Source organism: Neofelis nebulosa, chromosome 12, assembly GCF_028018385.1.
Source record: "Neofelis nebulosa isolate mNeoNeb1 chromosome 12, mNeoNeb1.pri, whole genome shotgun sequence".
NCBI classification, from domain to species: Eukaryota; Metazoa; Chordata; class Mammalia; order Carnivora; family Felidae; genus Neofelis; species Neofelis nebulosa.
The window spans coordinates 55469757-55493929 of NC_080793.1; the positions used below are offsets into that span (position 1 = coordinate 55469757).

Below are 24173 nucleotides of genomic sequence, written 5' to 3' on the forward strand. Positions count from 1 at the left end.
CCTAAAAACGGTGGGGGGGCGGAATGAGGACTCATTCACCTGTAGTTCACTCTTCCTTTTGAAATATCCTGTGGCCCTGCGCTGATTTTGATTGTTAAGTCTGGCAACTGAGAGGCCTTGTCCTCCCCACAGCAATTTGGAGATTAATTACGTCGCTGGTGCACCGATTTGAGTGAGACAGTCATGCTACTCAATGGATTATTTTAAATAAAATTAGTTTAAAGATATAACTCCCTCATAAACTCTCTCGTAGGTTTCCGTGGGGGAGAGGCTGGTCAATTTTCCTGACATAAAGTTAAATACTTAAAATTACTCATGATGAATAGTCAGGATATTCAAGAAGTCCATTATTCTTTACAGAATAAGTAATGTGGCCTCCGAGGAACCTAACCAAAGACTTAGCGCATGTGTCTCATTGACTGTGTTTAAGTGTTATTAGCTGTTCATCTTTTTATCTAAAGAAACGTCTTCTGGTGATTTCTGTGCAGGGAATTAAATAACTATTCCGTTCATTGCACTGTTTACCTTTAACACAGAGAGCCGAAATATTTGTGGAGAATACTCTCATGGCAAATTGTTATGTACATCATGCAGTGGAGAATTCCAACATGGGTGTAATCAAGGATAGCATGCTCTGTCTAGAAAAATACATTCCAGTATTTTTTTTTCAAACAGTGTACCCTTAGGATTTTGTCTCCTTACCATGGATACTGTTTTCTTACCCGAGGCTAACACTCAGATATTCCTGTCTTTTCTATCATTGCCCCGGGGGATTTTCTTAGCCGATTCCCACAAAAGTCAACAATAATGTTTTGCGTAACTCTCCATGCCCAGCAAGGGAGGAGTAACTTAAGGTAACAAAGTACATTTGATTGACCTCTGCTTTCCTTCAGCACATTTTAATTGACTTTGGAAATCTTTTATTTGTAGTTGTGAGGTCAGACCTAGTCCATCCTTTTACATCGTGTGGATCTGAAGTTTTAAATGCTTGAAATATCATTCTATCTGCTTGTATGGGTCAATCGTCAAAAGTTAAGTGGAGATCCTAGAGCCTAAATTGCTTGGTGTGTGTGTCCAAGCGTACTTGTGTGTGACGGAGAGCTAGAGGTTTTGAATGCCGAAGATGGGCTTTGACTATAAATAATGGACACTATTGAGTTGGATGTGTTTGATCTCCTAGATATCCTTGTCTTGCTTGGGTCAGTGATAGCATTCTTAGGTGAAAATCGCGTGCTGAAAGCCAAAACTGACTGACCGCGGAAAACGAACAGCAGAGAAGAAGAAGGCACGGTTCAAATTCTCACTAGCTCAGGAATTATTTACACTCTAGTCTTGGGCTAAGCATGTAAGTCTCCGCCTGAGTCTTGCCCGTGCTACTGAATGAAAGGATCAGTTCCGCCTGGCTCTCAGGCGTGTTGTAAAGATGAATTAACCCGTACGAAGTGTTTTGAAGGTGAAACTTCCTTTTAAGTGCTGCTGCCTCTTTTTACTACTAACCATTGGTTGGTCTCTCTGACTCTGACTTGGGAAGGCGTGTGGTGGTTAACAGCAAGTGTACCGGGTCCGTGTGGCCAAGGGTGCTGAGTGGAAGTTGGTGGACAAGATGACTGCCTTTTGGATTGTTTCACCCGCCATTCTGTTTTTGTTTTGTAGCCTAACAGCAGTGGTCAAGTAGTAGGGAAAGTGCCTGGCCATTTCACACCTGTCTTGGCACCCTCTCCCCATCCCAGTGCAGTGCGACCTGTGACCCTGACCATGACAGATACTAAACCCATCACTACATCCACTGAAGGTGAGGCAGCTTCACCTACAGCAACCAGTAAGTATTTCTGTAGGAAATGAGAAATGTCCATCAAAGGCACCGTTGGATGTCTGATCCAAGGTGGGAAACACGGCAACTTTTCAGACCAGATGGAGATTTCTCATTTATGTGGAACTAGCAGGCATGTATGTGGCCTGGCTCTCACAAGCTCTCTCTTCTCAAATTTCAGGCAGTCCATCCTATTTGAAAAGGGAGAAGCTCATTTGTTGAATAAACAGTTGTCAGAAAAATAATAATAAGTCATGCCTGCTCGTTCGAGGTATACATCGAAAATACACTGAATAACATAACTCAGTGTACAAGGTTTTTATGTCACCCAGAGAGATTAGATAATTGTTACTTATTGGAGCATTCCTATAGAAATCAATGCCCTTCACACGGCAGTCCGAATCAGGGCCTCTGTAAAATAATTGCCCGTTTACGTCGCTATAGGCTATGTCATTGCAAGAACAAAGCAAAAGAAAACAAAACAAAACAAGACAAAAAACAGTTACACGATGTTGGATGCAGATAACATTTTAAAGTTGAGTATTAGGCACACATAAGCCAATTGCACTTTCGGCCATTTTTTGTTTTTTGGGTTTTTTTTTCATTTTTGTTTTTGTTTTTTGTTTTCGTTTTTGCCTATCATGGTCCATCAGGTACTGTGGTTTTGAACGTGGCCATAACATTTTAAATGTCAGAGATTTATCCAGTGAACTTACATCTAACCTACCAATAAACCAAATGATTCCTTTGCTTCTTCGTATCGAATACTCATAAATACACAAGAAATTATCGCGCAGTATTTCAATTGGCTTCATTCAAACTGCAGGCTCCCTGGAACTGGAATTGGCACGTACAGATTGGTCAAGTGGAAGAGATAAAGCTCCAGTCAGGAGGAATTAGCAGACTCCTCATCAATTATGCATTATATACCTGAAATTCAGAGGTCCCATTTTCTTTCCTAGGGCAAAAAAAAAAAAAAAAAATCAAAAAGCTCTGGAAATGTCTAAGTAAAATTACAGAATTACAGAGACACCCCTGGCTCTTCCTTTTCTCAGGCTTTGGAAAGATGCTTTCTTCTTGTTTTTTTTTTTCTTTCTTTCTTTTTTTTTTTTTTTTTTTTTTTTTTTTGCGGCTTCTGAAAACCTAGAAAGGGACCCTATAAGAGAAATGGACAATACTTTGAGTGTACAGTGAATTCAGCATTTCTTTCTCAAAATTCATGAGGCCCCATAGCCTAATCTGTCCATGTAGGCTTGCAATTCCCATCCATAATCTTTACTGTTTGTAACTGGTTTGTTGGTAGAGGGTCCTACACTAGGGAACACTTCCCTGAATGCACAGATGGGTGAAATCCAGTCAAGGAGGATTAAGAATTCTTTTGCTCCAAAGGTTAGCTGTGTACATTACGGCCACTAAAATACGACATCCAGATTTTATTTTATTTTGTACTTATTTTATTTTTCTTATGAAATTTATTGTCAAATTGGTTTCCATACAACACCCAGTGCTTATCCCAACAGGTGCCCTCCTCAGTGCTCATCAACCCACTTGCCCCTCACAATCCAGATTTTAAAAGTGGATGCGTTGGCATCTTTGAGCAAACCAAGGTCAGCAATTTAAATAAAAGCAAATGAAAACCAGAAGATTTTTTTGAAAAGCATTTGAAAGACTATCACAGGATAAATGATCCAAACCGAGTTCTAGAAACTTCATTTACCTAATCTTATAGTGATATTAATAGAGGACCTTCAAGGGAAGATCAGACCCCAAGGATCACAGCTCACCATGGGAGTGCTATTAGCCTGCTTGCTAATGAATTGTTCTTATACTCACCTGTAGGTTGATCAAAAGGGATCTGATTTGACTCATAAAATTACAAAATATTCAGAAGGTATATCTTGGTTGTATAAAGATGGCTGTATCAGCTTATTTCCCACTCCCACATAAAAGAAATCTAGTGAGTTGTTTTTCTTTCCTATAAACAGACTTGTAGCTCCAGCTCCCGAGACAACACGGATCATGAGAAATCGGTCATTGAACTGATAAGTCAGTGAAATTAAAGAAAACACATAGATGAAGGAAACCTCCTTCTCATGGTTGAAAAGAAGGAATATCGCTTTCTGAGCCTCTATGAGGCTCTTCTCCAGCTGTCCATGCTTTGCGTTGAATGCCAGAGGCCTGGTCATCAAGTAGGGCCACTGGCTGCTTATGGCTGCCCTTGTATGGGCCCTTTATTCAGGAGTAATTAAAGCTGAATTGTGAGCATCTTCACTGTTTTAAAAAGTTGACCTAAAAAAGCTTCAGTGGATCAAATTCTGCAACCCTTCAAATGGACATGGCAGAATTAATATATTTGGCTTCAAAGAAAAAAGCCTTTTTAAAATTAATGTCTGGATTTTTCATTAATCTGATGGTGTTCGGCCAAACATTTTGGCTTTCTTCAGACCTATAAATGTAACTTAAATGGCGAAAATATAGTTCTTCTGTTTATTCCAGCATGAGGCAGTGGGGTTGCTTAGTGCTGGAAAGTCCTTTCCTTGTGAAAAGAAACAAAAATCTTTAGGAATAGGGAGCTGTTTTCTTTGGAAAATTCACTCTGTACCAAAAAGCACCTGTACCAAAAGTACTTGCAAGGTGAGATCAAAATAATTTAAGGAATATTCCCCACATGTACTTAACGCCTGGTGGCCAAGTATCTAAAAGATGTCACCACTCCCTCCCTGGGCCAATCACAAGAAATTGACTCTTTGCGCTTATGAAAAAGAAAGAATTTTTTTTTCCAAAACATTTCTCTGACACTTAAGGTCATTTTCACATTAACTGAAGTTCTGACGTGATTCACTCTCTGTGCTGTCATAAATATAGGCTTCTCCTTCATGTTAGTAATATTAGATTTTCTCTTTAGCAAGACGTTGTTCATTCGGTATCATCAAGCCCATCTGCTTACATCCCATTATTACAAGCTTTCACTCTTTCCCGACAGACTTTCAGTCTGCTTTTACGTTTAGAATCGCAGACCCTCATCGATTATTCCATTGTTAGACAGCTAATATCTGGTGAAACAGTACAAGTAGGAAAGGGGCCCTGCTACAGAGCCAGCCCTTGGTACTCCCGTGGGACTATAACCGGAGCACGTCAGTGTGAGACACCCACTGCCAAAGGTCAGATGTGGTTTACTGGATAGATTTCTGGGGAGGGGGAAAAACTAACTGATTTGAAGTCAACTGCCCTTTCTTTTATGTATCACTTGGTGTTCACTCAGACAAAAGAATAGAAAAATAGTGACACTTTATTTTATTTTATTTTATTTTATTTATTTGTTTTATTTTTTGGTTGCAAATCCCTCCTCTCTGGGTTTCTTTTACATGGACAGGGTGTTCATTCTGATAGTTCACAATTTTTATCTTTGTTTTTGTTCTTCCTTAATCAGCCTACACAGCCTCAGGCACATCTCAAGCCAATCGATATGTGGGACTAAGCCCAAGAGACCCATCCTTCCTACATCAGCAACAGGTGGGCAAGTTTCACCCAGGTGTGATGGTGTAGCCACGCTTTCGCATTGGTGCTCTCTCCATGCTGCCTCTCAGATCTGGACTCAGAACGGGGCTCCCGGGGGCTTCTGGGAAAGAAACTGATCATTTCATTTTCCAGAATATTTTCTCATTTATCCTTTGTTTCTTGCCTCTCTAAACAGGGTTTCTCAAATTGGCTCAAGACTTTTTCCGCCTCTGTGGCCTAGATCGATAACATCCATGAGTAACCAGGGTCTCGGCCAGGGGATTTTTCTCAGTCTTATTGGCTGTTGAGAACTTACTAGCCTATAGCTTCCAAAGACAAAAATTGAAAACTGATTTAAAAGCCCATTAGAGTAGAAGCAGGACACAATTTGTGTTTTTGAGCTCTTTCATAGTTTCCAGATGTTTTTACTCCTCATTTTGGACTTTTAGTCCAAGAGGATGAGTTATGAAGCTAAAACCTCGGGTGACACATCATTCCTATTTTAATAGGCTTAAATTGGCTTACTGATTTCAGATGTGATAAAACACTTTTTTGTTGTTCTGCTTTCTTACATCATTTATGTTTCAAGTAGCATTTTAAATTTCACATCTCATTAATGCTGTAAATTTAATGCAAATGAAGTGTTTACCCAAACTGTGAAAATATACAGCCAGGATTAATGGTGGCTTCTAAACAAATTAGCCACAGTCAAAGGCACGGAACATACCAATACAGAAATCCCATGATTCTAGTTACAGGACGACAGAAATAACTCTAATAAACACTTTGGAATTTAGATATATTTTATGATGCATATGTTTGCTGCTCTCAAGTTCTGATAGCAGAGCAGTTTGAAATTAACAGTGTGCAAAATATTAAGTAGGGAAAAATAGGCTATCGTGAATAAGAAGGAGCTGGTGTAAGCTTACCTGCTCTTCGTTCATAGGTTGTAGGTGCATTTGTCTGTGTCGTTAGGTAGGTAGTAAGCCTCACCGGGGCCTCTTGCCTGCTTCCCTTTGTTCCGGACGTGCCCACCTAGCCTGTGCTCTCTCTTAGCTGTGCTTCATGTGAAATTCCCAAGTCCTGCCCAGTTGAGGACCAAGGTAGGAGACCACATATATCAAAGGTCACCACCTGCGGAGTTCAGAGAAAATCATAAAGATGATAGCTTACTCAAGATACTTGACATCGCGCCAGATTTTCAAAAAGCAAAACCAAACAAAAGAGTGAGAACTAACTGAAAACATCTGTACGCAGTTATGAAAATACCAAATAATAATTGGTGGTTTTGCCAGCCATTGGCTTTTCAACATAATTCTCTGGAATGTTGCTTTTTTTCACCTCTAAAATTGCTATAATATGAAATGTGTTATAATTACTATAATATGGTTCTATTTGACAAATGTGTATGTTCACTGTGTTTATTAAAAAAAAACACGTAGGATTTATAGGTTTGGAAACTTGTTCTTTTCAAAATCATTCCACATATTTTCAGAAATATCTTCATCATGGGATTTGCATTATTCTTTATGACACATCTCTACTTTCCAGTTAATTTTTAATTCATAGAAACATGCCTCCTTTAGCCCCAAACACATTTAGACTATACCCAATTCCACGTATTTAGAAGCAATCTTCCCATCCCGCTGTGCTAACCTGTGGCAGCTTTAATTTCTTTTATTTACCACAGATGACTAACTTTAGAGGCTCAGGTAATTATGATCACAAAAGTCCATCATGTAAAATTTACTTTGTCTTTCGCATATCCGAGGATGAATCGAGAAGGTAGTATGAGTCTTAAGGTAGATGAGATCTGGGCACATTTTAATTGAGGAAGGTATGAGTCTTAAGGTAGATGGAGATCTGGGCACATTTTAATTGAAAATACATATACGCGAGTTCCAGAACTACCAACTTTTGTTATTAAAGACCACCATTTCTTATTTAAGTGGGCAATGTCAAGTGAAGACCTCTTACAATAGAAATATGATTTGTTTGGTCAAATGCGGTTGATATTTATGGAACGTACGATGTGTATAGATCCTCGGAAGAAAAAAAAATAACTATAGAAGGGTCAGAGCTAAAAATGAAATGTTCAATTCTATTTAGAATCTGCATTTACCATGCAGATGGATAATTTGCCCTGTAGATGATGAAAGAAGGCTACTTTTTGACCTGAAGAAGCCCAATATGGCAAATTTATAATGAGCTACAGTTTTGAGGCATGCGGAAAATGAATGTCTATGCATCTCATACTATCCACGGATATTACTAAAGTAAGGTTCCAGTTAAGAGATTATTACTTTTCTGCTTTTAAATTTTGAAAGAATCACTGAGATGAAGTTTTAGGCTTACTATCCAGGAACAGAGGGACAGAAATACTTTAAATGACTTCAGTAGAGTAAAGGTTATGCTTTCCTACAGCAGAAATGAGATTGATTTACTGTGTCCTTTCATTACTTTACAAAGATTTAAAAGAGACCACTCTTGTAGCAGCAGGTTCTAAATGCATTTGGTTTAAAGCACTCAATGATGAATGAAAAGGAAAATCAAGGGGTACATGAAATAAAGGTAATCAATCATTTTATATTAGCTAGGAGAAATTCAAAATTAGAAAGGCAATGGATTTAGTCTGAGAGAGTTCTTTTAAACATTCCCCATAGCCTTTAATATACATGACCCCTTAAGAATAAATATTGTCACCAGGTACATTCTTCAGTTTATTGGCGGCCTCTTTATAAAGATTTATCCTTTTAGGTTATGAAAAGTATTGATGTGCATTGTGCAATGCTATTTTTTTCTCACAAAAGAACTTTAATATAGCCTACATAAATTAGGGTTTAACAATAAATTTAAGATTGTTGAATAATTTTGACTATCTTATAAATAATCTTTCCACAAAATGACAATAAAGGAGACCTTTCAATATAGTCGTTTCAAACACACAGGGATACTGGCATTCTTAAACTGAGATGGCAAATATTAAAATTAACCCAATATTCCACTTGTAAGAGTAATACATCCATATTGGCAAATCTGAATACTAGAAGCATAAAAGCATATACTTTTGTACCCATTAACTTGGTACACATACAGCTGTTGTTAGTAATGCTATACCTCAGTGCTCCTTAAAATGGTTATTACTGATTAATGTCGGTTGCTAACTGCCTTGAAATACTCGTGTTTTTTTTTCCTGACACGAGAATTTCACCTATCATTGTAAATATGATATCTCATTTGAATCCAAAAAATAATCCGTAATCATGAAGACTATTTCAGAAATATTCACGTAAACGAGTTGATCATTTGCCCTGACAAACAATCCTCTAATTATAATCATCAGCTCATGCCAGCTGATCAGGACTTGAATTTTTCCTTTATCTCCTAACATAATCCTGTGTGTCGCGTTGTTCAGGGTCTGGAACTAGACTGTCTTTGGGATGATTGGCTTCGTTCCTGCGTTCACTGTTGGCTTGGGGAGGTCTTAAAAGCAGACATCAACTGGAGTTTCATTTTTCTTTGACTTTTCTATGGGAAGGTGGTGTGGTGGCTTGAGGAACCCCTGGGTCCTGCTTTGGCAAACTGAACTCTTTGGTCTTTCCTGAGAAATGTCTTTTTATGATTTGGACCTTTTTCAGAAGTGTCCAGGATCTCCACGCTGACTTAACTTCACAGAAGCTTAGTAAAATGCAGTGTTTCTCTTCCTCGTACTGCGAACACACTGTGCACGTTCCCTGTGATAGGCAGTGAGGGGACCCACATGTCCCAAGTTTTGTAGCTGAGAGAATGGGAACTACATGGCAGAGCGTTGGACTTCCCAGAAATTATTTTATAATCCACGCTAACAATTTTAGTATGAGTGGCGAACAGGAGGCGGCTTGCTCGAATTAGCACCAATACCTTATCTGGTCAACCTCATAATGAATCTGTTAAAATTGTAGGCCTTCTTTCTTTGCTCTTATTGGAAGTTGCGTGATAAAAGAGGGTCTAGTCAACTTGCTTTTCACCATTGTATTTGAGTGCAAGGTTATAATAAAAATATGAACCTTCACTGTTACACGTTAGTACAACATATAAAAAAAATCTCACTGCAAGTGGGAAATAAAAGTTTGTAGCTAAGAAGCTTCTTGTTCAGAAGTAAAAGATTACTAATCGAACCAGGTATTGAAAAGCATATGAACCTGGTACAGATTTGCGGTTTTTGATGCCATAAGTGGGAGGTCACTTTTGCCTTCCGAAAGGGAGACGACAACGTCACACAAGCTCTAGTTTATAAGATGTAAGACTTATTTTCATAGTCTCAAAATTATAATCTCCTGATTATATGTACACTACTTATTATTAGAGCTCATGAATGAATGGCCTGATCAGCTCAGGTCCCTGCATTATGTACACAACTGCATGGATTTTATCGGTGCCTGAGCTTCAGCATGTTACATCTCTTGCATGCTATCATTTCCATTTCAATCACTGGGCTACCTTATATCAAAATATTTTCAACGCTTTCCCTGGTATAATTTTCAAACTGGAATTTGGAAGTGCTTTTCATTACGCTGAAAATTTCCGTTGCACCAAATGGCCTTCCTAAGAAATTGCCTCTGTAGGAATTTTTTTTTTTTTAATTAAGATATTAATTGAAATTTCTTTGCAACGTTTGTCCTGGCAAATGGCAAAGCCAAAGCTAGGTACCTTGAGACCACTGGAAAGGTAGTCTTTTATTAGAGGCAAGCAATGGAAAGGACACTAGCAGACTATCAACAAACTTTTCAATAAAGTCAGGAAGCAGGCTATCAACAACTTGTGGCTGTTCTTATTGTGTCTGTTATCATAATTGACAGCTTGACGTAAAACCCTATCACATGACTTCTGGGTAGGTATGTAAATGGATAAGAGGTCACTCTTCACATATGCTAGCTGGAAAGGAAACACATTTAAAGGAAGTTTCAGTCAAAATAACGGCTATGCAAATGTTTAGCCTTTTGGCTAGTTCTTATGCTTTTAAAAAAAACCTCCCGTGGTCTGCTTTATCATGCCTTCATTTATTTATTCACTCACTTTCAGTATTTATCAAATTCTAGATAAAGTAATTAATGTAAAAATAAAATTATGTTTACCGTAGCCTTACATCTCGATCAACAAGATCACAAGGGAAAAATTATCTTGTCCTCTGAAAATATTTACTTTAAAAGATCCAAGTTGAATCAAGGAAGTAGAGGAGATTCTGAAGGTTATAATTATCGCCATTTTAGCCTTAAATATTCTTGGTGGGGTGGGGGGCACATGAAGCATAGGGTAGGAAAAGAACAGTGGTAAGCAAATCAGTATCTTTGGTGAGAACCAGGGATTAGGAGTCCGGAGGTTTGGCTGTAGTGTTGACACAAACAGGGCATGTCTGATCTTGGACGAGTCCATAAACTTGACTGTCCTGTATCTTTATCTTGGAAAGGAAAATGAAGGGGTTGAACTTCACAATCTCTGAGTTCCCTTGAAACCTTACATTTTACAAGTTAAACTAGTCTCCACGTGAAAAAAAAGAGAAACCTCTTCATTTGCTAATACTTAGGATTTATGGTCAGTTACGTTTATGTAGTTCATGGGATATGCACACCCATTTAATGTAATTCTACTGCGCTAGCTAAATTAAATATCAAGAAGCATGGGTTCCAGAAATTGACATTAGAAGTAACTTTAAGGTACCAGGATGATCTTGAATCTCTTTTTTTTAAAAAATGTGTTATATGTTTTACATATAACAATTTTATTCTGAACGTTCTGCTTGTTCATTTAGAGGCCATTTTATTTGCTCCATGGTGAGTAATTAATAAAAGCAATAAAATAAAACTCTACTAATCTGAGAGTTAGAGGACAGTTTGAACATTGGATTGTTTATCTTTTAAGCATCCCCTCAAAAGCACCTTTACCCCCAAAAGTCTGTTTCCTTGAGGCTATCTGTAGAAATGAAAACAAAAACAAAACAAAACAAAAAAACCCTAAGAACGTAAAACACACCTTTCAAGATATTCCCTTGAGGGTCACTGTAAACTTAAAAAAAAAAAAGTGAGAAGGTAAATTTGCCTGTGTTGATTATTCTGTTTACAGTTTAATGGTTTATTGGTTCAACTGAGAGCTGTTGTCATCATGAGGGACTGTTAGTACATCGGCCTGTTTGCTGAGTCTAGCAAAATAGAACGTTTTGCTTACCTTCTTTCTTTTGTTCCCAAAGCTAATTACTAAGCATTTAACAAAAGCCCCTGTTAATAACAATGGAGGGCCCTCATTTGAATAAACAAAATCTTAACTCTGAAATCACAAGCAATATTGATTCTTTATAGCTGTCAGCTACCTATGACTAATGTGGGTACAGCGTAGGAAAGGATAATGACCCAACTCTTAGGTGTTTTTTTCTTATGTAGATTTTTGAGGGAAACTGCTTGAACCCATCCTTGTAGGCAAGGAACAAGGTTCTCATTCCAGAGTCTTGAGAGAATGCCATTCTAAGAACATAGGCAGGAAAACTTGACCTTCACTTCTTCCTTACTTGTTACGTAGGTAACCCTTTACTCATAGCTTTCCTGGAGGACAATCTTACTTCCTTACTTCACCTTTTGCTTGCTCTTGGAATTCTGGGCATAATTGTTTTAATGTAAATTTTACCTCAGTTTTCTAGACAGTCTAATTTCATTGTGATAGATGCATAAAATTAAAGGATTAAAATTATTTATGGGAGTGTGCATTTCTATAAGGATATGCATATGCTCAGGTCTGTTAAAGACTATAATGTTACAAAAATAGGAATTGCTCTCCACCTCCATTCAAACACACAACTCTTACAGACTAAATATTTGAACTAATCTGTACCTAGTGTTTTCTATTTGATTACTATTGGAGGAAACAAGTAATTTCCTTTTTTTTTTTTTTTTTTGACGAAAATACTTGGAAAAACCATTACAGTGTTATTGAACCCTATGTACTACTTGAAATTAAAGTCTTCAAATTTATTTAAAGAGAATTGATAGCTACATTATATAACAGTGACTCTTTCACATGACAGAAATTGAGGAATCATCACCCCAACCTCAAATAACACTATCACCTGTTATTGTAAATTTATTTAGAATATAATGTAACGAGTTTTTGCTGTTGGGAATAGTGACTTATACTAAGAACATTTAACATGCCCCCAAAAGAAGCGTAATACACCTAGTGTTAACTTTTTATCCCCGAGATTCTATTCAAAATTTGCTGAGTCAGAACTATCTTCCTCAAACAGAGTCTTAGTAATTGATCTTATTAGGAATAAGAGTGAAGAGTGATTTCTAGTTTAATTATTCAGTTGTTTCCCCTGCCACACCATCACCTTTAAAATTAAAATTTCACTTCGTCAGGAAGTTCATTAATTCAAAGATGCTTTATGTAAAAGAAGGTTAATTAATAAATTAAAAAAACATAAAGAGTGAGGGTCTTGCTTAAGTGACCTGGTTTAAGTAATTTATAACACATAAGCATGTATAAACAGGTCTCCTCAGAAATTTTTGGAAATGTTGATAATGCTACCCCACAATCTAAAGAACTAATAATAAATAAATCTAATTTATATTTGTCGTTCTCAGTAACCGAGAGGAAATTAATTTAATACTAATTAATATCCTGCCAATTTTTTTGGCATCTAAATTATTGCTAACTACTATGTCTAGTGATTGTTTTGTATGTATTTCATCATATTTTCTGTTTTGAAAAAAAATTAACCCTATTGAATTTATCTTACGTATGGATGAAAGTAAATAGCTATGGTCAGGTTTAACCCCTTTGGGACTACTTTTAGGAAAGAAAAGCCCCCAAACACATTGATTTTAAATGTTACAAATGTGGCCAAAGATAGCCCCCTTGACATTTGTTAGGGTGGTAAACAAACAAATAAAACATTAGCAACACAAACAACAAAAAACTAAGCAGTTTACAAACACATCCTTCCAAAGAGACACAGTGTTCCTGTCATTGCTTGTGAGACAAGTCAGTTAATCAGTGAGTAATATTTAGGTTCTCCTGGCGTCATAAAAGCATCTTTTTCTGAAGATTTCTGCAACCTAGGCTGCGAGCCCCACAGAAACTCACCTGAAGTTAGCAGAATTATCATGAGCTCTGCCTGAATATACTCCTCCATTCTTGAGAATGTTTAATTGACTAAAAACTAGGAATTTCACTGACTAGAGTAGAATCAATAAGTGGTCCCTAAGGTAATCTTGACACAAAGTCAAGGGTTTTTTTTTTTTTTAGCTGTTTTTAGATCTTTTTCATAGTACTGCTTTAAGAAAATGCATTTTGAAAGAGACAATAGGCTTACTGTTACTGTAAAAAAACAGATTGCCCCATCACACTGCATTTCTGATTAGATGATTCATGTTGAGCACTTAAAAAAAAAATCTTGCCATAAAGTTTGTTATCTGGTTTTAAGACTAATCAAGCATACATTTTCTCTATTATGCAAGTATTATGGTCCATTTTAAGAATATTTTTCATTCTAATTTAATTTCTTTACCGGTTTATGGCTCCTTTATGAGTACATTGTGAGAAGAATCCGCACATCCTATCAATCTGTTTGCCTGGCCATCTATCTACCGACCTACCGACCTACCTACCTACCTACTTATCTTAAGGGAATTTTTTCAGTTCTTTATAAAATTGCTTTCACCTAAAATATGAATATAATGAAAACATGTGTTTTGGAAATTTTAGATGGTATATTTGGAGACTCATAGACCTGTAGAAAAGGGTGCTAAACAATTATTCTAAAACTCCAGAATCACTATTACTCACAATGTGTAGAACCTCATTGGTCTAACAGGAACAGTAAAGGCTCTTAATAGCCATTTTTTTAAGCCATAGCATTATCAGAAAGGATTACAATAATTTATCAGGAGTTTAAAAGCACTTTGGCTGCAATCATCACCTTGTAGAAATCCTCACTGAAACACAGCAAACAAGGTGCAGTGGGTTGCTCTGAATAAGACATCTTTTCAATGCAAGATGCAGTTAATTCACAGCAAGGCTATCTAACGATACAAACCATGATTTTCTAGTGGGGTTTCCCCCCCGGCCAAAGCCAGATAAGTTTACTTTCATAGGCATACAAATAAGCAATATATCTTTTCAATAAATCTGCTAGCACCGTAGGGCAGCTGTGAACCAAACAGAGCTGGATAGGGTTACTCGAACCCTCTTCCGAAGGGCAGAGCTGATGATTCCAAGATCTGGGAAGAATTTGTTTCAGCTTGTACTCAGTGCATTCCTGGCTCTATTCAGATGTGGTAAAGTATTTTAAATGCCATTACTCTGAGTTTAAAATCAAAGTAGAAATCCTCATCAACTCCTTCTAAACAGTGCCACTTTGACTGCAGCAAAATTAGGAAACATCTAGAAGGGAATACCTTGATGCTTCTAAACATAAGCTAGGGAGAATGTATAAGGTGGGACCTTTACTCCTCTAAACTGCATGTCTTCTGTGTTTTGCAAACTGCATGCTTAAAGTTATTGATTATTTTACTCAGTGCGGATTATTTGGTATGTTGCATAAAAAAAGCTTTTTTTTTGTTTTCTTCCTAAAATATATCTCTCTATTGAATATTAACGTTTGCTTTTATTTCAGCTCAACTTGTACTCTAATAATGGCTAATTGTTATGTTCTAAGCACTCGTTTCTCTTGTATGCTTTAATTAATAGAGTGGCCTATTGCAGTAGAGTTTTCTAAAAAGAGTGTCTAGGAATTTTGCTTTGCAGAGTAAGGTTTTTCTTTTGCTTTTGTTTTTGTTTTTGTTTTCCTTTAAGCTGCCTCTTGGGAAAGTAAGGTTAATGCCATGTACAGTACTGGTTTGCATGTATTCATTTAAATACTAAAAACTGTAGAACTGCTCGATCCATATCTGACTGCTAGGTTTCAATTGACAGCTGAGGATTTGTGACTGGACCATGAATCAAAACGGCAGGCATTTATACCCCAGTACCAGTGAGGATACATTGGGAATTACTTGGCAAAGGTAACATTTTAATTATTTCCAACCCTACACTTACACCTAAAAGTTACATGAGCTATAGTGTTTGTTTTTAACCAGCTTTACAGAAAATATATGTTAAACATGTAGTTGTCTGGGCTATCCCACCGCTCTTTCCCTACTCTCCTCCTGTATTTCTTTTGTCAATGCAACTTCAAATTAATTTGGGACTATAACATCTGCTCACTGATCATTGGAATTTCCAACTGCTGTCAAATGTTTTCAACAATTTATAATTTGGGGAGGGGGCGGGGAGAAGATTTGACACCTAACATTTCAGGACCTAAAAAAAATGAAATCATAGTTTGAGGGAAGATTTCTCAGCTATTTGAGGTCTAATAAAGCATTGGGTTTTTCACATTATGGGTTCTTCTCATTTCAGCTCTTTCCTCTACTGCTAACTTTAAGCCATTTTACTAGTCAGTTATCCCCCTGTTGGAGGGGAAAAGCTAGAAGAAAATTTCCAAATTAGTTGACTTAACTGTTATCAGCGGCGTTCGTTAATGTTGGAGTCAGACGATTGTTGAAATCAACAGCTAAAGAAGGAATTTGGTTTAAATGAAGTTTTTAACCTCTGTTCATTGATATGAATCATTGAGAACTGAATTTGTTTGGTTGGCTGAGGAAATGATCCTAAAACTAGTTTCATCTTCAAAATTAGTTTCGATACTATCTCGTGTATTGGTTTTGGAAGGTAGTGCTGAGTCAGCTTCTTATGTATTATGTTAATAAAGAACGAATTGTGTCAAATTGGCAAATTAAATAATTAAAATTCGTGGTATAATCATGTGTAATAAGAGGTAAAAATTTCTAGAAGAGCGTGAGGGAGTCCCATAAGGAGTTCACCAAATGCAGAGCCAACATAATTTTCCAACACTGCTATGAGTTTGATGCTGTATCGTAAAAGTACGTACTCAAAAATCAGCTGTAAGTGGACTGCCGAACCCCATTTCACGTGACAGAAGCTGCTGAAAAGGAGAATTTAAAAGAATGGAATTTACAGAACGTCCACTTTTCCTCTGGTGAAAACCAAGACAGCTAGTTGGATTCAGTTTTTAAAACTTCATGAGTTTTTATTAATGCATTTCCTAAAATGAATACGATATGACTTTTCCTCTTCTTAAAGATTGGTATACATCCACTTTAAAAGGTATTCATTTTTACGTATTTTCATTTTTTTCCCCAAGAAGCTTATATAATCCCTCCATTTGGAAAAAAAATACAATATATACTTATAAAAAAGAAATTAAGCACAAGGAGAACATATTGTTTAAATAGTCTTAAAAAGAATATGAATTAAATCCCATGAAAATGTCTTATTTAAATAGTCTTAATTGGTTTTAAATTAATTTAATCGGATTTGATAACACCATGTTTGGATTTAATTTTACTACATAACTTTCTCATAGTCCATGTTCTCCATGTCAGTGAGCATAAAAACCATGTCTGTGTACAAATGTTACCGTATTTATAAGAATTGCAAGTCAGATGGAGTGTACTCATGTTTTTAAATGTGGCTATACCTGTGTGAACCTCTAAATCTATGATTACTGATTGACATTTACTTATCTAAAATAGGATAGTACCTTTATAAAGTACATGAAAGCCAAATAAAGGTATCGGTTATTGGTTATTTGACATATAACTGCACCGGGTTCCTAGTAATGTTTTGAATGAAAAATTGACATCCCAGAAAAGGAAAAGGTGAGTGGACAATGAATCACCCTATGTATCAGAGTGGATTAATACAATGACTAAACCCAGTTTAGGAGACCATTGTTCATGTTACAGAACCCCTTCTTGTTGAAAAATTGGTGTGGTAATCAGCTTCAAGTTATAAGAAGTCAGAAAGAAATTTAGAATTCATTTTGTTAAGATTTTTTTCTTCCCCCCTCAAAGATAGTATTTTTTTTTTGGTTAATTGATATGATATATAGACTGGCTTTAATCCTTCAAAGAGCTTTAAAAAGGTAGCTTTCGGCTTGTTCCCTTTTTATCGTGATTCAGAAGGCCCATAATTGATAATGGCAGGCATCACGTTTGTACATTCAACAGGTGTTTATTGAATCTCTATGGTACACTGTCCCAAAGGCTGTGTGACTGATTCAGGTGCTCACAGTTCTTAGAACTTAAGTGTTATACAGTTTACAATAAATATACTCAAATAAGACGGCAATTTGCTTTGCTCTGTTATAGTTTCTTCTTTTTTTAAATAGGCTTAAGTAGAGTCCATATTTGATAATACAGATAAGCCATGTCTGTGGCACAACACGTTCTTAATTCATTCATGGTTTATAGTTTGTACTCTGTGGTCACTTATGAAAAAAATTTTTTAGAAAGGATATCGAAAAAGGAAATCAGAAACTTCTGCAATATTACTACTACTTTTAAGGGGATAACAGACATCTAAACTCATCGAGGCACTGCTACAACTTTAAAATGATCTGATTAAATAGAAAATATCTGAGGAATGTAGAGCAGTTCAACCAGAGAATTAAATAATTTGCCTTTGTCATAATGGCATAAAGAAAATATCAGGTTATTTTTGCTGTGGCTGTTGATTTTTGGTTTTAACACAAGGCGATCCCTGGAGACTCTATACTAGAAAAGGACAAAGCAAAGAAGGTGTTTTGGTTTTGCTTTGTGTTTGGCCTTTGCTTTGTTTTATTTTGTTGTGATTGTTGTTTGTCGCCATTACTTTCTTGGTCCCACCACTCCTCCACAGTGGCCTCCTTTTCTGCTTTACATGAATCCTCCCCTGGAGGTGTTTCCATGTCAAAGGCAGCTCCTTTTGCACGACTGAAAATGGCAGTGAGGCGAGAGCCGAGAGCCCTGCACGTGTAATCCAAGCTGAAAGATTTCCCCTATCCTCCTCCCTCCTTGTCCTGCCCCCAACCCCATGTATAAACATTCCCTTAGGAACCAAAGCGACTCAATCGGAAAGTTTTCACAGACTTATTAGGTTGCTACCCTGAAGGTGTTTTGTTGTTTTGACCTTAGCATTTTGTGAAGTGTGTGTGTGTGTGTGTGTGTGTGTGTGTGTTGCTTGCACCTTGAAAATGTGAATTTTTTCTGTCTAACCCAAAGGTCAGGTACTGCAGTTAACCCAGAGTGAAGTTTGTTGGTGAAGGACTCATTTCTTGAGTCAGGAGGGGCTCAGCTCTTGGGAGGGTAATAGGTGAGGAGTTGCTTAAGCTGTTCATAAGAGTCCTGTCGTGTCTGTGCTTTGTCCTCCGATGTGGACAAATGACACTGTTGCATATGTGAGTTATGTGGGTATAAACAAATACAGCAGTTAACTCCCTAACTGGCTTGCTTTCTTGAGACTATAGCCAGAGCATGCCTTGTACTATCAAGTATGAAAGAGCAATGTAATTGAATGAAAAAGAAAGCTGAAGGACAATCCAAGAATAATATAAACAGAAGTTATTTTAAAACATTGGAGGGAGTGCTTTATGCAAAAGAGAAACTGGATTTATTGTTTCATTCCCTCTTCTTTCCCTTCACCCCTTTCAAGAGAAGCAAAGCCACAAGTGAGTGGCTGTATGTGTCTGATGGCTTATATAAACATAGAAGAAGCCTTCAGATGGCTAAAATAAACATGCGCGTGTTACTGAAGGATATGTTTACACAAACCATTTGCTCAGCCTCTGAAATAATGAATAAATGAAGATTTCACTGAAATAATTGGAAGGATTTTTGTGTCTCTGCTGATGCCATAATTGAATGGCACCAAAGAGACTTTTATCAGCTCTTTTCCATGTTACATGTGTTAGCAGCTCCTTTCTGTGAGTTGAATACTTCATTCTGTAGTTACTTTACACATGTTTTGGTAAGAAATTGTCGTTTATTACTGCAATTCTAGGGAGTTGTTTGATTTCCCAGGAGAAATTTGGCAGCCAGTAAAGATTATTTGGATCTGGTTGGTCAGGAGAGGGGAGGGGGGCAAAAGGAAGGGGTAGGAGCATTCACTTCATACATAGAATCCTATTTGCATAACACTGTCCTCAACCATTTACCACTTCCCTTGCTTTGCCCATAAGATGGTCTTTGCAAAATATATGTCCTCAGTGATATAAGAACAAAAATAATCTTCAGTATTGGGTTGCAAACCATATGTTTGTGTGTAATGTATGTGTGTGTGTGTGTGTGCACGTACACGTGTGGATCATACGTGTGCATACACGCATTCATGTGCGTGTGTGTGCGCACACACCTACACATGTGGCACATGTATGATGAGGAAACACAGCGAGTTTCCTGGTGTTTCCTGTCCGCAGGTAGTATTAAGAGTTAACTCTTATTTCAACATTACACTTAGACCATCCCTACAAATTCACTAGGTTAGCATTTCCTGCTTTCAGTTTGTTATCTTGACACATAACTACGGCACAACAGCTGGGTTGTTCCTGGAGTTCCTGGGGGGAGCTTTATTCTCAGAGTGCTGAATTTCCTTTTCAGCTGTCAGCTCTAAAGTGTGTTCAAAATGTTCAACTTTTTACACACCATTCTGGGCCCCTAGCACCACTCTGGGACTATGATAGAAGTGCTGATCAGGTAGATGCATGGAAGGATCTTTGGTTCAAGGAGGAGGATTGCAAAAGCCAAAAATGCACATGCTCACCGTTTGGTACTGGAGCTGCTAGCTAGTGTTGTTCCTCGTATTTGAATCACTCCATTCTCATCAAAAATTATTTGCACCTGTTATGGAATAAAAAATGTTACCGTCCTCAAACACTCCCTGGATCCAGTGTTCACACACACACACACACACACACACAGTATCAGTGATCTGGCTGTTGGAAAATACATTGGGGTTCGCAGTAGTTTTGCCTAACTTTCTCCGTTTATAAAGAAAGATTTGCACAACACAACATTTCCTTTTTATCTAGGAAACTCTTCAGAACACTTCCTAAGAAATTAATTGTATTCCAGCCAGACTTGCATGCTGCCATCCCACAGGAAATGGGTCAGCAATCCATTAAGATGCCATTAGATAATCTAATTTGGAACTTAATCTCTAAATTAACCATGCTCCATACTTGAAGCATACTTGAGAGAAAGAAAAAAGTTTACGTTTGAATCGATAGGGGAGCCGAAGCGTGAAGAAGGCTGTTTGTTTTTTCTGTAGCTGTGGTCACGTCTCAAGCCGTCTGGTAACCAGGAGAAACCAGACATGATGTAATTCCAGATTGAACTTGAACTTCAGGGACTTAGGAGAGGGGAACAATGGACCATAGGAATCAATAATGTCCATTTTCCACATGATTATGTTTGGAGCTTTAAGTTAACCTTTATGGGAGAAGCAGCGGGATCTGCAGTGTGACCAAAATGAGATGATCCAGAGACAAGATGTTAGAGGAAAGAAAACAACTTTTTCCGTGATATTTTCTGAGCAGCACTGCGGATTCCAGCAGGATTAGAAAAGTTCCCGCTCTGCAGTAAACCGGTGGCCTGTTCAGAGCACTCTTTGTTCGCTTAGGTAGGACAAACTTAATCTTATGTTTCCTGTCAGATGATTTTTGGCTGCACTACGGGAGAGGGCGGAGCGTGATTCAGAAAATTCTCAAACGTAAACCTTGCCGCTTAACCCTTTGCAACGAAAGAAGGACATTTGAACACCTCCTTTATTTGAAGATGTTTTAGGGAAAGTGCCAGATTTACATATGCATTACTTCCGTCAGGAGTCAGCTCCTCTGGCAGCCAACACCCCTTTTAGGAGCTGACCTTTTGGTTTTCGTGTTTGCGAGTGCTGTTAGTAGGTATATCGTGAATTTTTTTAGTCATATTTACTTAGATAACAAAGCATATGAATGAGTAAATATACTACTAAACATACGAGAAAAGAAAAGGCAAAAAAGCCTGTTTAAGTCCCAGAAATCGAAGACCGCAAATTTTGAAGATTTGGAAATTTGCAGAAAGTGACAGTGACTCCCTCCTTTCTTAATTTCTGTTTTACATGAAGGAAGATTGTCGTTGTTGTTGTTGTTGTTTTGTTTTTGCACGTGTGATTCTCTCTGCACATATATTGCCAGGCATAATATAAAAAATGTGTTCAGTTCCTTAATCGGTTGTGGTTTTATGATTCAGAATTCTGATCCAAAGAAATTCTGTTATTTAGAGGTGAAATTACACAAGTTACACTGATTTTTGCTTTTACATGAAAATCCCTTGGGAAAGAACAGGCTTTTGCTCTTGTGTAAAACTTAACATTTCTTTTTAATTTAGTATGCCTTGGGTGATTTTCTCTAGTGAAAGGCACTATTTGGGAGCATTATTTTTGCAGAGAATTTTGTCTGCTGTTGGAGACTCACATATGCTAATCAGGGGAGCAGGCGCACTGGTAACAATAGCATTGAAAGGAACCCAGGGATAGAGAGGAATACAGACCAGAGAAAGGATGGAAATCCACATGTCGGGTTCTCTGCTGTGGTAAGGTCTGTGGGAGGAGCTCAAATAACCACTGGGAGCCTGATCATGCTAGATTTTTTAATTGGCTGAAACCTCCCACAGCCACATAAAACGTTACGGATGTGTGCATGCGTGTACTGTGATTTATTTACAATTAGCCACCTTTGTGGGAATTCTCTATCTTTCGTTTTCAGTTCTAAGACATGAAAAATCTCAAACGTAATTCTTTTAAAAAATCAACTTAATTCGGCCTATTTAGGGGACCTGTATTTTCCTTATGTCTGAAGTACACATTTTAAGGAAATAAGTTTTTACTATTTTTAAGGATATAGGTTGCCTTGTTGAAGGGTCTTCTAGGATTTTGTAAAAGCTTTTTGCTAAAAGAGTCTAGTAATTATAACGACCACATTTCATATTTAGCTGCAGTAAATGTGCCCTGTTTATTTAGTCGCCCTGTGCTCTTCCTTAGATAAACTATTTCACTGGCATAAGCCATTATTTCACTTAGAAAATGCTGATACCCACGCATGGCAAAGTCAGCATTCAATGCAGCGTGCTCTAATAACAAAACACATCTGAAACAATTGAATATAAATTAATGAGCTTTGATGGCCTACCGTTTTGATATGTTATTTCCAAAATCGTTGGTCCCCAAAGAGTAGCCATAAAGAAGGCTATTTACCTACTTAGTTAAGAAAGAAATCCGTTTCTTTTTCATTACTATGAAGTGGTATTGCTTGCAGTTAGAATAATTCCATGAGCCACCTGCAGTTTATGATATTTGGTGTTTCCCAGAGAGCCCACAAGAGTACTTTGCAGTTCAGGTAAGAGCCGGCCAGGGAGCTTTCTGATACAGATTATTACAAATAGTAATAATCATTAGAAATCATCTTGCATGCAAATAGGATCATTTGGATAGCAATAATGATCCTTAAAAACGGGAGAAATAAATCGAAGGAACCCAAGACCTGTGTAAAGCACTTTGTATATTTTACTTCTAGTTTAGCCTCATCTGAGGTGGAACTCGACAAGCGGATTAGACATCGAGCCACATCTGCACATACAGGAACAACGGCAAATATTGTGTTCAGCTGAAAAGCATCTGGCATTGGATAAATCAAATACAGTGATTTCTGTTAAAATTTGGACTCAAGAGCCATCCTTCCCTGGGAGTTTCAGTGTTCTAAATGATACGGACCTTAATTCAGAGAATCTCTTATATAATTTAGGGATAATATAAGTTCTTGCCCAGTTGATAAAAGTAAAGTTTGCTTCACAAAAGAGGGAAATGAGGTAAAGTGTAATGGGTAAGAATGCAGACCCCAGAACCACACTGCTGGAGTTCAAATCCTGGCTTCTGTAACTTAACAGCAGCATGACTTGGGGAAGGCACAACTTCCTAGCTCCGGTGCCCTCATCAGTCAAATCAGAATTCAACTGGTACTTTTCTCATCGATTGATTGTGAGGATTGAAAATTCATAGAACAGTGCCTGGCAAAAAAATGCACACAACGTAAGTGCTAGCAACTAGTGTATTTACTAAGTACCATTTTTTGGTCCTAATACCTTAATGAGTTTATAAATACATTCTTACTATGTAATAACATATAATAATTCTTATATGTATAGGTTCTTAAATACTACCCATATATTCCTCCAACTGGTGTGACCTAGCATGTTTTCCTAAGACATCATCCATAGCATTTGTATCGTGTTGAAGTGAGCCGCCAATCCAAACGCATTCCTGCACAACTCGGGATAGCAAGGCTTTTCTAACTTAAGGAATACTTCCTTAACCGGCCCGTGATTGGTCTTTCCAGGTGGATTTTAGCCGTTGCCAGGGGAAATTGTTGTGCATTTTGGGAGAGAGATCCCAGTAGAGATGTGTTACTTATCGTAGCGATGAAATTAGGAATGTTTAGCTACGGAAGTAAAAATCTTTTCTTTTTGGAGGTACCTAAAACAGGTGCAGAGGAATTAAAGGCAAATCCTCCTTTTAAATTAAGGTAGTTATTTTATTTACTTTCTGTGCTTTTTGCACCATTGCTCATTGTTACTTCTATCTATAAGGAATGTAGCTCCTAGGAGAGTTGAGGTATTCCTGAATATATAAAATCCTTTGTGCTTCATTCTTGTATTTTTTATGCTTGTTGAAAAAGAAGCATACTCACTATCTTTGAAGTAAATATAGCAGTCTTAGGATTAAATCAGTGTGTGAACTCTGAATGGGCAATGTTATTATTCCCCTAAAAAGTATTAGTGTGCTGGATATTTTCACATTTTATAACACGCTTGCCAAATGGGTTACCCAACTCACTACCAGACAAACACAGACTAGTAATAAATGAAGTTTGTCATTCTGATAGCTCTTATTTCAAGCCATAGTTGAAGTGAAGCCTTTGACTTTG

General features: G+C 37.4%; 1 protein-coding gene across 12 annotated transcripts in view; it reads left to right on the top strand.

Moving 5' to 3' along the window:
• NFIB (nuclear factor I B) overlaps positions 1 to 24173 on the top strand; it is a 458972-nt gene that overhangs the window by 422585 nt on the left and 12214 nt on the right. For 3 of the 12 annotated variants that reach the window (XM_058695324.1, XM_058695326.1, XM_058695328.1), the window contains exons 9-11: positions 1654 to 1819; positions 5241 to 5323; positions 15251 to 15339. The exons of 1 other annotated variant lie outside the window; for it this stretch is intronic. In XM_058695324.1, the coding sequence (XP_058551307.1) occupies positions 1654 to 1819; positions 5241 to 5323; positions 15251 to 15339 (338 nt within the window). Of the gene's footprint in view, positions 1 to 1653; positions 1820 to 5240; positions 5324 to 15250; positions 15340 to 24173 lie in introns of those variants that run through there. 8 more of the 12 variants (XM_058695325.1, XM_058695327.1, XM_058695332.1 and 5 more) reach the window with 6 other exon arrangements.